General features: G+C 48.4%; 1 protein-coding gene across 1 annotated transcript; it reads right to left on the bottom strand.

Annotated features, from left to right (window-relative positions):
• S1PR4 (sphingosine-1-phosphate receptor 4) lies at nt 1-7,897 on the bottom strand. Its single transcript, XM_066360992.1, has 2 exons — nt 6,252-7,897; nt 1-104 (listed from the first exon to the last, which is right to left on the bottom strand). Exon 1 carries the CDS (start codon nt 7,831-7,833, stop codon nt 6,676-6,678), a length of 1,158 nt encoding a protein of 385 aa, XP_066217089.1. The 5' UTR covers nt 7,834-7,897; the 3' UTR covers nt 1-104; nt 6,252-6,675.
• Nucleotides 7,898-14,388: the final 6,491 nt, after the last annotated feature.

Below are 14,388 nucleotides of genomic sequence, written 5' to 3'. Positions count from 1 at the left end.
GGGAAGCGACTGCGGATATAGGACTTTACCTTGCAACCGGGCAAAAAGTTGGGAATGAAGGGAGGGGCCCGCTTGGTGCGCTTGTTTTCCCGGGAATTGTAGTCCTATTAAGCAAACACAGGGCATAATGGGAGCTGTAGTCTTCCTGATAGAAAACTGAGAAAGTCGTTTAAAACTTACGAGGAATGTAGATATTAAACTCCTTAAGGGCAGAGACTTTGGTCTGCCTTGTGAATTGTTGTATCCCTGGGACCTAATACAAAACTTGACACACAGTGGATGGGACATACAATTTTGAGATGAATGAATGAAGAAATCATTATAGAGGGTTCCTAAAGGTAATGACGCAATAGATTATGGGACTTGTAGTCTGGAGCCTGGAGTTCGTTCAGGCGTTGGTGGCATATATACAGTACTTATTTATGCTTATTCATTTGGGGGTCATATCCATAGTAGAAAAAATTATTCGTTATTCATCAGAAATTGAAATTTAACTGGGTATCCCAAATTTTTATTTCCTAATCTGGCCACCCTAAGAACCCCCTGTCTCAGGGCCAGGAATCTTGAGAAGCATAACTCACACCCCCCTGTCTCAGGGCCAGGAATCTTGAGAAGCATGAGTAACTCACACCCCCTTGTACAGATGGGAAGACTGAGGTCACAAGGTGAATGTACAACAGCCCTGGGCCACAATGAGTTAATATCCCAGGCTCCAATATGGTGGCATCTGTGCTGATTAACAGCACTGGTTTCAAGTCCCAGCTCTTCCACTTCCCAACAGTGTAACCTTGGTCAAGTCACTTCACCTCTCTGACCTTCAGTTTCCTCAGCTGCCAATCAATTAATAAAACACTCTCCTGTTCCCCAGAGGTATGTAAGAATCAATCAGATAATCCACAAGAGCCTGACCAGGCGGTGGCGCAGTGGATAGAGCGTCAGACTGGGATGCGGATGCTGTGGACCCAGGTTCAAGATCCCGAGGTCGCCAACTTGAGCGCGGGCTCATCTGGTTTGAGCAAAAGCTCACCAGCTTGGACCCAAGGTCGCTGGTTCAAGCAAGGGGTTACTTGGTCTGCTGAAGGCCCGTGGTCAGGGCACATATGAGAAAGCAATAGATGAACAACTAAGGTGTCGCAATGTGCAATGAAAAACTAATGATTGATGCTTCTCATCTCTCTGTTCCTGTCTGTCTGTCCCTGTCTATCCCTCACTCTGACTCTCTTTCTCTGTCTCTGTAAAAAAAATTTTTTTTTTTAAATCCACAAGAGCCTGACCAGGTGGTAGTGCAGTGGATAGAACATTGGACTGGGACGTGTAGGACCCAGGTTTGAAACCCTGAGGTCACTGGCTTGAGCACAGGCTCATCTGGCTTGAACATGGGCTCACCAGCTGAGCACGGGGTCGCTGGCTTGAGTGTGGGATCATAGACGTGATCCCATGGTCGCTAGCTTAAGCCCAAACGTCACTGGCTTGAGCCTAAGGTTGCTGGCTTGAGCAAGGGGTTACTGGCTATGCTGTAGCCCCCAGGTCAAAGCACATATGAGAAAGCAATCAGTGAACATCTAAGGTGCCACAACGAAGAATTGATGCTTTTCATCTTCCCTTCCTGTCTGTATGTCCATATCTGTCCCTTTCTCTGACTCTCTTTCTGTCTCTGTAAAAAATTAAAAAAAAAAAAAAAAAAGATAATCCACACAAACTGACTCAGAAAGAGGAAGGCACATATTAAGTTCTCATAGTGTTGGTATTATGAGAATGCACCCACTTGCGCAGCCCCAGGACTGTTGCATCTGCTCTGCTTGCAGGAAACTCTCCCCCACTTTTATGGTTAGCTCCTTACTAAAATGCTGTTGAGCATTTCTTAGCTCCATGTTTGTCACCCCCACCAGAGTGGGACCTTTATGAGGGCAGAAACAAGATTGTTACTTGTTGGAACCTCAGTGCCCAGAATAGAGCCTAACAAACAGTGTTAAGTGAATGAATGAGTGAGTGAATGGACGAATGAGTAGTGAAAGCTCCAACACACCAGCCCACCCTTCCTAGCCATTCTTCTTCTTCCCCTGCCTCCAGTCATTCCCCAGGCCTCTTCAGGGAGGTCCTAGGCCCAAGGAGTCAGGAGTGCCCTGGCAGGGAGGAAAAGAGACAAGAAGTCATTCTAGCCCACATGCTCTTCTTCACCAAACATTTATTACTTGCTTCTTCCATTCACCCCCCATTCCCCCAGGCCAGGCTGTGAACACACAAGATACATACACACACTCACCCAGAGATGAGCCAAGACAGGGGCCTGAACATGGCTCAGACAACGAGACTTGGACCCTAGAGTTGCCCATGCTGCCTACTCTCCTGAGCCTTGGATTTTCTGTCTAAAATGTGGAGGGTCAACTAATCCTGCTCTGTGGAAATGAAACCATGGGCATCCCAAAGAATGAAATGGAACATTTGTTCTGAGTTTTGCAAGGAGGAAAGGAATTGTTATTTATTCAATCATTCATCCATCCATTCATTCATTCAAGAGGTAGTAACATGCAGGGATCAAGAAGGCACCTGCCTGGGTTTGAATCTCAGCTCTGCTGCTTCCCAGCGGTATGACCTTGAATAAGTTACCCAACCTCTCTGGGCCTCAGTTTCTCCATCTGTAAAATCAAGCTAATAGAGAAGTTTTGTGAGGATTAGATAAGTTAATACAAAGATGATTACAGAACACCAGGCACCAAGTGACTTATAAGGCATTGTTGTTATTATTATTCATTTTAAAGCATACACATAATAGTTTGAGGGCCTTTTTATGGCTTGTGCTGTCAACATCCCAGGAGGGCAATGGCTATCGGTATCCTTATTTGACAGATGAAGAAGCTGAGGCTCATGGTGTTCGGCAGATCTGGGGAATGGTAATGGGTTATAGATACCTGAGACATCTAACAGGCAGAAGACAAGGATTCTTGGAGACAATTCTGCCACTGTCAAGGAGGAGGGTGAGGAAGGGAAGGAGGAGGGGAAGAGATTCCTGAGAGTCAGCAGAAGGTATGCTGCTGAGTCCAGTGCTTCCAAAGCTCTGGGTCACTGAGTACCTTTCATATGCTGGACCCTGTTCCAGGTGCTGGGGACACAGTGGTGACCCAGTCACTACCACAATCTCCATCAACACAGAACTCGCAGTTGAGGGGAGGAGATGGATCTATGACCAGGTGATCTGAGCTATAAAGGCACTCACAAGCAGCTGTGGGAGTTGAGAAGAGGCCAAGGTGGGAGGGAGAAAGCAGGGTAGACTTCCTGGGGGAGATGATGCTAAAGCTGAAACCCAAAGGGTGGGCAAGGTAGACAGTGCAACTAAGCCAGCTCAACATAGGCTTAGAATGCAGGCTGAGAGCTTTGATGGCGGCCCAAGCTCCACTCACCCCAAAGTCTACCAAGTCCCCACCCTGCCTACTCTCATCCCAGATAAACACATCCAGAACAGGCATCAGGAAAATATAAGAATTATTCCAGCTAATTGTGCACCCAAATACATTCCAGGAACTCTTTCCAGCCATGTCCAATAGAATTTCTCATGATGATGAAAACATTCTGCTTCTACAGTGTCCAAAACAGTTGCCATGAGCCACATCTCTATTGAGTAACGTAAATGTGGTAGCTTGGCTGCTCTGGGTTGAATTTTTTTTTAAATGTTAGTTTTTTTGTTTGTTTGTTTGTTTGTTTTTAGAGGCAGAGATAGACAGGAACAGACAGACAGGAACAGAGAGAGATGAGAAGCATCAATTATCAGTTTCTCGTTGCGCATTGCGACTTCTTAGTTGTTCATTGATTGCTTTCTCATATGTGCCTTGACCGCGGGCCTTCAGCAGACCGAGTAACCCCCTGCTGGAGCCAGCGACCTTGGGTCCAAGCTGGCGAGCTCTTTGCTCAAGCCAGATGAGCCCGCGCGCGACCTCGGGGTCTCGAACCTGGGTACCTCCGCATCCCAGTCCGATGCTCTATGCACTGCGCCACCGCCTGGTCAGGCTCTGGGTTGAATTTATATGTTGGATTCCTAACTCCCAGGACCTTCTTATGTGGCTTTATTTCAAAAATAAGATCATCATAAATATAATCAACTAATGTGAGATCATACACAAGTAGGCTGGTCCTAATCCAATATTATTAGTGTCTTTATAAAAAAAAAAAGATGGGAGGAATGGGAAAATTAGGACACAGACACACACACACACTGGGAGAATGCCTTGTGAACATGAAGGCAGAGATGAGGGTGATGTATCTATGGACACCAAAGATTGCTAGCAAACAGCACAATCTAGGAGCAGATTCTTTCTTCTTCATGGCCTCAGAAAGAAACAACCCTGCTGGCATATTAAATTTTTCCATTGATTTGAGAAAGAGAGAGAGAGAGAGGGAGAGAAGGAGAGAGAGAGGGAGGGAGGAGGAGACACAGAGAGAGAAGCATCAACTCATTGTTCCACTTAGTTGTTCCATTTAGTTATGCACTCATTGGTTGCTTCTTGTATGTGCCCTGACCCACGACCACAGCGCTCCAGGATGATGCTTTATCCATTGGGTCACCTGGCCAGGGCCCTGGCTGACATCTTGATCTCAGACTTTCAGCCTCCAGAACTGGGAGAGAATAAATACATGTCTGCTGTTTAAGCCCTCTCATCTATGGTACTTTGATAGAGCAGCTCCAGCCAACCAATAACCCAAGAAACTGAATTTTTAATTTTCATTTCATTTTAGTTCATGATAAATAGCCACACGTGGCTAATGGCTGCTATACTGAACAGTTCAATAAATGGTTTCAAGTCACCACATACACACCCTCATTGTGCAGAGGGAAAACATAATTAGGGGGCTGTCCCAAGAACTTGGCAAGACAGAGACAGGAAGTACCATAGGCATTGCTTGGTGCTGGGAGGTCGGAGAAAGAGAACATTCTACCACCCAAAGGTGGCCACGTATTGAGGGTGTGCACCTGTGCTCTCCAATATGGCTGCCACAAGTCCCATGGGCTATTTTTTTTTCTTTTTTAAACTATTTTGCCAGATACTGTGCTAGGCAATTTACATGGTTATCTAATTTATTTATTAATAACATTTTTTTTGCGACAGAGACAGAGAGAGTCTGAGAGAGGGACAGATAGGGAGAGACAGACAGGAAGGGAGAGATGAGAAGCATCAATTCTTTGTTGTGGCACTTTAGTTGTTCATTGATTGCTTTCTCATATGTGCCTTGACCCGGGGGCGAAAGCAGAGTGAGTAACCCCTTGCTTGAGCCAGCGACCTTGGGCTCAAGCTGGTGATCCTTGCTCAAACCAGATGAGTCCGCGCTCAAACTGGCAACCTCGGGGTCTTGAACCTGGGTCTTCTGTGTCCCAGTTTAATGCTCTATCCACTGCGCCACCGCCTGGTCAGGACCATGGGCTATTTAAATTTATTGAGTGCTCAATAGCCACATGGGGCTCCTGTACTGGTAGGCACTGGCGTAGAACCTTTAACCATTGCCAAACGTTTTGTGGGACACATGAATGCCACTCACTGTGGCAAGCACTGAGCATGTAACTACAATTTTATTCTGTGGGCTCTGTGTGTTATCAGCCCATTTTACAGATGGAGAAGGGCTATGTATGCTGTTAGTACTAAAGGTAACTCTAGAGAGTAGGCAAGTTTCTCGAGGCCAGGAGAACCAGACAGCTGCCCCTCTGCTGGACCCTAGACTCGAGCCCGGAGGTGGAGGAAGGAGGCTGCTAGGGGACTAAGATGAGAGATGGGGCAGGAAAGGGGAAGTGAGCAAGTAGGGGCGATGTCAACTGTCCCTGCTCCCCACCCTGATAGCCTCATAATGCTCAAATACTTTCAGCAGAGTGGCCCGGTCACACACAGGTATGCATGTGCATGCGCACACACACACACACACCTCAGACAAAAGGCCTGTCACACACAGAAATGTCTATGCACATGCAGAGGCACATCATGTGCTCACCGGCACAACTCATTCTGCCCCCACCTCTCTCTCTCTCTCTCTCTCTCTCTCTCTCTCTCTCTCTCTCTCTCCTCTCTCTTCCTCACACACACACACACACACACACACAGACATCCACACACCACCTGCCCTCACAACCACACCCCTGATCAAGCACACAGACCCAAAGACCTTCCCTGGTCACAGACATGCCTCCTTTAGAATCCCAGGAGACGCACAGCCCCTGTGCCATCATCCCTATGCAAAACTGTAAATAAGAGGGAGGCTGAGACATCTCATACCATCATTGAGCTTCCATGTTGCCAGGGCATCAACCCTACAGCCTGCTCCTCGTTGCCTGGGAGCCCCACTGAAGCCCAGAGAGGAGCCGGGACTTCCCCAGAATCACACAGACAGGAACTGGGGCATACATAGTAACTCCATTTATCCCCATTCCAAGGTACTCTCTGTTCCAATGAGCGAACCCCTCCTTCTCTGAGGAGACCATGAAGCATCCACGTGGCATCAGCAGACTTGGGAGCTGCAGGGAGGACCACAGCACCTTGAGACACCTGGTAGCTAATTGCCCTGTTCCGTACTCTCCATCTGGGCCTGACTTCTGCCTCCCTGCATGTTCCCAGGCCCCTGGCCCACCCTTCCTGGGCCTCCTCTGGGCCGAAAGGAGGGTTTGCATGGGCATGTACCCAGCAGTTGACACACAGTGGCTCAAACACTTCTCACGCTGGAGATGCTAGTCAAGGGCTCCCGCATCCGAAAGCTGAACGACCGAGATCCCCGAAAGCTGTCCCTGGGCCTCAGAGAGCTGTCAGTGGTGGAGGCTCCTGAGTGGGCCTCTGCGGCCCGTGCCAGGCAGTCTCCAGGCCCTCGCAGGCCCAGCTTGAGACATCCGCAGCAGAGGAAGCCCAGCACAGCCCGGCACACTTCCCGGCTGCGGAAGGAGTAGATGAGCGGGTTGAGAGCTGAGTTCAGCACGGCCAGTGCCAGGATCCAGTCCATACCCCTCAGGTACTCCTGTGCCCAGATGTTGGAGCCAAAGATGTCAGCCAGCAGCAGACCGAAGAGTGGACCCCAGCAGACCACGAAAGCCACCAGGATCATGAGCACGGTGTTGAGCAGTCGGCGGGCCTTGCGGCGGAATGGGGGGCGCGAGGCCATCTGCCCGTTGGCCCGCACCACCCGGAAGATGGCCCCATAGAGCACTGTGATGGTGGCCAGGATAAGGGCAAAGATGACCACGCAGAAGAGGATGTAGGCTTTGGAGTAGAGCGGGAGCAGGCTGGAGCATCTCTGGAAAGAGCACATGCAGTTCCAGCCCAGCAGGGGCAGCAGGCCCAACAGGGCGGCCAGCAGCCAGCACAGCCCAATAAAGCCCAGGACGCGGCCCTTCTTCGTGTCCCCACTCTCAGCCACGGGCCGCACCATGGTAGCAAAGCGCTCAGCAGCAGTAAAAAGCAGGCTGAAGGTGGATGCAGCCAGGGCCATGAAGAGTATGCCCTCCCTCAAGAACCAGGAGGCTGGTGCCAGGGAGAAGGTGCGGGCCCCGGACAGCAGGACGTTGACCAGGTAGGCCAAGCCAGTGAGCAGATCACTCAGTGTGATGTTGACCAGGCAGTAGTAGACCCAGCGCCGGGACCGCATGCGAGTCACGATGGCCACCAGCACCAGAAAGTTCTCCAGCACCACCAGGCAGCTCACAGCCACGAAGAGCCCTTGCAGGACCCCGAGGCTCCTGTCCTCAGGCTCGGCCCGCCCCACCAGCCGGCCTGAATGGTTGTAGTGCAGAATAATGAGCCGGCTGCTCCCACTGTCCACCAGCTGCTGACAGGCATCAAGGGCTTCCACTGAGGACCCTGTGGTATTCATGGCAGTCCCCCAGGGCAGACTGAGGACCAGGCTGGCTGGGCCCAGGCAGGGTGGAGCCGCTGCCTTGCTTGGTCTTGGTTTCCTGTTATTTGAAATTTCCTGTTATGTTTGAGGTACCCCTGGGTAGGGGTGAGGCCCAGGCAGGGAGGGGCATCCCAACGGTCCGCTCCCAGCCAGGGCCCCAGGAGGGCGCTGCAGAGGCCTCTGCTGTGAGACACCCTCCACCTCTGTCTCTTTCTATTCCTTGAAAGTCCAGGGGGTGGGGGCCCCAAAGGGAGGGAAAATGTGTCCCTCCAAAAACACTTGCCACCCCTCTTGGCTAGGTGACTCCCTCCAGAACCCAGCTATTCCATCACTGTCTTCCCAACTACTCCAACTGTGCCATCTTCCCTCTGCAAAACACCACAAGAGGCACAGGTGTGCCCATGAGAGGCAGAGTGGGCAGGAGACAGGGGAGGGCAGCCCAAGCAACTGTGGCCTCTGACCAGCACTCCTCCCCTTTGTTCACTACGCAGCTGTGGGAGCAGGACCGTTATAAGGAAGCTCAGATTAAGGCGCTGCTTGAGGAGGTGGTAGCATCTTGTCACTGGAGGTGACCAAGCAAAAACGGATCTGAAGGGGCGGTTTGGGAGGAGGGGCCATGCAGGCAGCTGTGCGGACGGCTGGGGTTTGAGGCTGGGGGCTGGGGGGTGGGGGTGGGAACGCAGTCAAGTCTTTCCCAGGTGCTACCCTGTGCAGCGAGACAGTAGGTTCTCCGTGCTGGGCTCACAAGGGCCCACCTGACCTGGGCACATTAACAGAGAGACACATTGCATGTTCTGAGGCTACACCTGTATCCTGGATTGAGTTCTGGTTCCAGGCTAAATGTGGACCTTATACAGAGCTCTAATCCCAGGCTGAGCCCAGATCCCGGGCTGAGACTGTGATCATAAACTGATCATGACCCTGACACATGGCCCTGGGGGAGACCTAGCCCTGGACTGAGCCCTTATCCCAAGCTGAGTCCCAGCTCTAGTTGAGCCCTAACCTCAACTAAACCTCAACCCCAGCTGACGTCCTGACCCCTGCCCCGGAGAGCAAATTCAGGACTAAAGGACAACGCTAGAGGGGAGCAGTGTGACTGATGAGGCAGAGCTGTCCAACAGTGATCTCTCCCGCGAATTACTTGCTGACTGGGAGAAAGGCCATACACGCATCATAATTTACTTAATCTCACAATTACCTCTGTGCTTCTGAAAAACAAGCCCCCTTTAGAATCTTCCCTGAAGACATAGCTCTAACAATATACAAGTTCACACACAAAAGGTTATTATTGTTGTTTGTAAATGAAAAATATTAGCACCTTCAATGTCTGCACACAGGAGAGAGGCTGATAAATTATGCTGCCTCCTCTAGAGTGGAGTGATTTCCAGGTCATGTTAAGGGGGAAAAAAGTACAAAAGAGCTTAGGTCATATAGTAACTTTGGTGGAGTAAAGAAAGGGGATAAAATATGCACATATCTGCTTGTTTTTGCAAAACAAACACAGGAAAGATAAACCAGGAACCAAAAGGAGGTTACCTACAGAGGCAGGGGTGGTGGTGTGGTGTGGTGTGGTGGTGGTGGTGGTGGTGGGTGGGATTGAAATTTAAAATAAGCCTGACCTGTGGTGGCGCAGTGGGTAAAGTGTCGACCTGAGATGCTGAGACTTTGGGTTTGAAACCCCAGGCTTACCCAGTCAAAGCACATATGAGAAACAACTACTACAAGTTTATGCTTCCTTTTCCTCCCCCCTTCTCTCTCTTTCCCCTCTCTAAAATCAATAAATAAAAATCTTAAAAAAAAATTGAAAAGAAGGATTGACATCCTCTGAATGTCCCTCTTTGCATAGTTTTTTTTTAACTCTTTTTTTTTTTTTTTTTTTACAGAGACAGAGAGAGAGTCAGATAGATAGGGACAGACAGGAACGGAGAGAGATGAGAAGCATCAATTTTTCATTGTGACACCTTAGTTGTTCATTGATTGCTTTCTCATATGTGCCTTAACCATGGGCCTTCAGCAGACCAACCCCTTTCAAGCCAGGGACCTCAGGTCCAAGCTGGTGAGGTTTTTGCTCAAAGCAGATGAGCCTGTGCTCAAACTGGCGACCTCGGGGTCTCGAACCTGGGTCCTCGGCATCCCAGTTCGATGCTCTATCCACTGCGCCACCGCCTGGTCAGGCTCTTTACATAGTTTTTGAACTTAGTTAATGCTTCCTATCGTCAAAGATTAATGAAATTAAATCAACAAGGATGGAGAAAAAGAGCTTTCAGATGAAATAGAAAAGAAATTAATGTAATTGAATTTCAAATGAAAATATAACCACACAAAAATAGAAAAGAACCAGCCCATGTGACTTTGGATGCAGTACTTACTCTAAAGACAAGAGGAACTGCAATGAGATTTTGAACTTTGTTGAGGAGATTTGTTTGCAGGAGTGGCATGGGGAGAGTAATTCTGAAACTATCATGTGCATTTTGAGACTGAGCACAGTAGCAAATGTATTGATATTAAGAGTCAGATTTTCACTGTAAATATGGAATAGGAGAATGCAGAGCAAATCCCATAGGAACAGAATAGGAGTGAAAGTGTCAGTGTGGACTTGTGATTTAAACAAAATTCTGGGCCCTGGTTAGTTGGTAGAGCGTCAGCCCGGCATGTGGATGTCCTGGGTTTGATTCCCAGTCAGGGCATTCAAAAGAAGCAACTATCTGCTTCTCCACCCCTCCCCCCTCCCCCTTCTGTCTCTCTCCCTCCCTCCCCCACCTCCCATAGCCATGGCTCAATTGGTTCAAACAAGTTGGCCTCCACCGCTGAGGATGGTTCGGTGGCCTCCACCTCAGGTACTAAAAATAAAAATGGCTCGGTTGCTGAGCAACTGAGCAAGGGCCCCAGATATGCAGATCATCGCCCCCTAGTGGGCTTGTGGGTGGAACCCTCTGGGTGCATGCAGGAGTCTATGTCTCTCTGCCCCTCCTCTCACTAAAAATAAAAAATTAAAGTAAAATAAACAAAAATCTGGCTGTCAGGTAGCTCAATTGGTTGGAACATTGTCCCAGTGCACCAGAGTTGTGGGTTTGATCCTCGGTCAGGATATGACGAAAAGAACAACGAAAAGAAATATAAACAAAAATCTGTTTCCTGATCCTATCCACTGAAACTTCCCAATAGCAATGAGAGCATCAAACATGCAGATCTTGGCTTCTGAATATCATCCCCTTCAAAAAGAAAAAAGAAAGAGTGAAGCAGGGAGAGTGCAAGATGAGCCTGGAACATGTCGGTGTGTCAGAAAGTGAGAAAGTGCTGCAAGGCGGACGGGACCTGTCACAGAGATGCCGGAGCCGGAGGGGCTGCTGCTGGCCAAATTGAAACTGTGTGAGCACCAGCAATGAATGACCTTAAAATCAGAGAGAGAGGAAGTAGATGGTGGGGGGCAGAGGGTGGGCAGTTAGTGTTTAATGGGGACAGTTTCAGTTTTACAAGATGAAAAGTTCTGAAGATGGATGGTTGCACAACAACCTGAATGTGCTTAATACCCCTGAAATGTACACTTAAAATGGTTAAAATGATCGATGTTATGTTGTGTGTATTTTACCACAATCAAAAAAATTAGAAAAAAAGAATCCTTCCAAATGATCCAGCAATTCCACTCATAGGCATCCACCCAATAACAATTAGAAAAATCAGGCCCTGGCCGGTTGGCTCAGTGGTAGAGCATCGGCCTGGCGTGCAGGAGTCCCGGGTTTGATTCCTGGCCAGGGCACACAGGAGAAGCGTCTATCTGCTTCTCCACCCCTCCCCCTCTCCTTCCTTTCTGTCTCTCTCTTCCCTCCCGCAGCCAAGGCCCCATTGGAGCAAAGTTTTCCCGGGCGCTGAGGATGGCTCCATGGCCTCTGCCTCAGGCACTAGAATGGCCCTGGTTGCAATAGAGCAATGCCCCAGATGGGCAGAGCATCGCCCCCTGGTGGGCATGCCAGATGGATCCTAGTCGGGCGCACATGGGAGTCTGTCTGACTGCCTCCCCGTTTTCAACTTCAGAAAAATACAAAAAAAAAAAAAAAACCAATTAGAAAAATCACTCTTTATAACCACCATAGCATTAATTGATCCAGGCAAGAATCAACAATAAATGCTGAAATTATTGGATGGAATTTTGTTAGGGAGCAAGATACTTACATAGTCTCAAAGTATTGTAGCTTTCTACAGAGTACATATTAATTACAAGAGAAAAATACCTTACTCTGGAAACCTGGTGAATGTCACCTTAACAAGAGACCCAAGTTAACATCACCGGAAATATATACAATAAATAAATATGGCTGGCCTCCTGATAGGACACCCTGAGGAGGACACATCACTTCTGTGATATTCCCACCAAAGTATACAACCTGCATCAGATCATGTGGATGCACTGGACAAATCCACACTGAGGACATTCCACAGAATAATTGGCACATACTCTTTGAAAGAGTCAAGGTCATGAAAGGTTATGGAAAACAAAGGCTGTCTTGAATGAAAGGAGACCCAAGACACATGAAACTAAATGCAATGAGTGGTCCCTGATTGGATACTAGAATGGGGGAAAAGTTGTAGGTAAAGACAATATTGGGCCCTGGCCAGTTGGCTCAGCGGTAGAGCATCAGCCTGGCGTGTAAAAGTCCCAGGTTCAATTCCGAGTCAGGGCACACAGGAGAAGTGAACATCTGCTTCTCTACCCTTCTCCCTCCCTCCTCTTTCTCTAACTCTTCTTCTCTCACAGCCATAGCTCGAATGAGCAAGTTGACCCCAGGCACTGAGGATGGTTCCATGGCTTCACTTCTGGCACCAGAATAGCTCAGTTGCTGAGCAACGGAGCAGCGGCCCCAGATGGGCAGAACATTAGCCCCAGACGGGGGTTGTCAGGTGGATCTCAGTTGGGGCATATGCAGGAGTCTCTCTCCCCACCTCCCTGTGTCTCACTTGATTTAAACAAACAAACAAACAAACAAACAATATTGAGCCCTGGCCTGTTAGCTCATTTGGTTACAGCATCATCCAAAAGCAGAGGCTGCTCTTTCAATTCCCAGTCAAGGCACATACAAGAACAGTTGGATGTTTCTGTTTCTCTCTTTCTCCCTTCCTTTCTCACTAAAATCAATTTTAAAAAATAATAACCTGACCAGGCAGTGGCGCAATGGACAGAGTGTTAGACTGGGATGCAGAGGATCCAGGTTTGAAATCGCAAGGTCGCAAGTTTAAGCACAGGCTCATCCAGCTTGAGTGCGGGCTCACCAGCTTGAGCATGGGGTCACTGGCTTGAGCATGGGACCATAGACATGACCCCATGGTTGCTGGCTAGAGCCCAAAGGTTGCTGGCTTGAGCAAGGAGTCACTCACTCTGCTGTAGCCCCCCCTCCATTAAGAAGAGCTCAGTTGCTGAACAACTAAGCAATGACCCAGATGGGCAGAGCATCACCCCCTAGTGGGCTTGTGGGTGGATCCTGGTCAGGGTGCATGGGGGAGTCTGTCTTTCTGCCTCCCCTCCTCTCACGGAATAAAAATGAATGAATGAATGAATGAATGAAAATATGGATTTTCTAACTTCATGGTCAGGGTGTGATCTCTAAATATGTCCAATTAAAATGAATCAGGGCTCCTTGGAGAGAAATGGCCCAATGCAGGGCTGAGACTGGAAAAGTATCAGACAAGCCAAAAGCATCTCACTGTACCAGAACTGTGAACTCTTAAGACCATCGAAGTCATATCAATGGGAATTAGGAGCCCACTCAAAGAGGCCACAAGCCAAGGAACACCTGAAGCTATCAGAAGCCAAAAGAGCCCTCAGAGGGACTGTGGCCTTGCTGATGCCTTGATCTCAAACTCTTGGCCTTCAGAATTGAGAGACTACATTTCTGTTGTTTTAAGCTACCCAGGCTGTGGTACTTTGTTACAGCAATCCGAGGAAAAATCCCTGACCAGCACTCCTCAAACTGTCAATGTCATCAAAAACAGGAGAAGTCAGAGAAACCATCACAGCCAAGAGGAGCTTAAGAAAATGTGATGACTATACGTCATGTGGCATCTGAAGGGGTACTGGAACCAAAAAAAAAAAAAAAACATTGGGAAAAAACTGAGGAAATATGAATAGAGTATAAATTTCAGTTACTAGTGTGTCAACATTGGTTCACTAATTATAAAAAAAAATGTACTGTATTAATGTAAGATGTTAATAATAGGGGAAATTTGGTACAGTTTTATAGGCAACACTCTGTACTACCCTCACAATTTTTCTGTAAATCTATTCTAAAACAAATTTTTTAAGTTAAAAAACAAAGTGCTAAATGAATAGATTCTTGGCTCTATGACCTCCCAGGCATGTGACCTTTTTCTCCAGAGAAAGGTGTTGGACTCCTACTCCTGGCTCATTGTACACACACCATGCCGGAAAGCCTTGGGTACTGTGCCCAGCATAGGTGGGTGAAGAAGTAGAACTTTTTTCCTTCCTTTTCCATGTTTCTACCCCACCTAGGACAGGAAACCTGAGAAGAAACTGTGGGG

Source organism: Saccopteryx leptura, chromosome 1, assembly GCF_036850995.1.
Source record: "Saccopteryx leptura isolate mSacLep1 chromosome 1, mSacLep1_pri_phased_curated, whole genome shotgun sequence".
Lineage (NCBI taxonomy): Eukaryota > Metazoa > Chordata > Mammalia > Chiroptera > Emballonuridae > Saccopteryx > Saccopteryx leptura.
The sequence above is the reverse complement of the archived record's forward strand: the minus strand, read 5'-3'. Positions and strand labels throughout refer to the sequence as shown.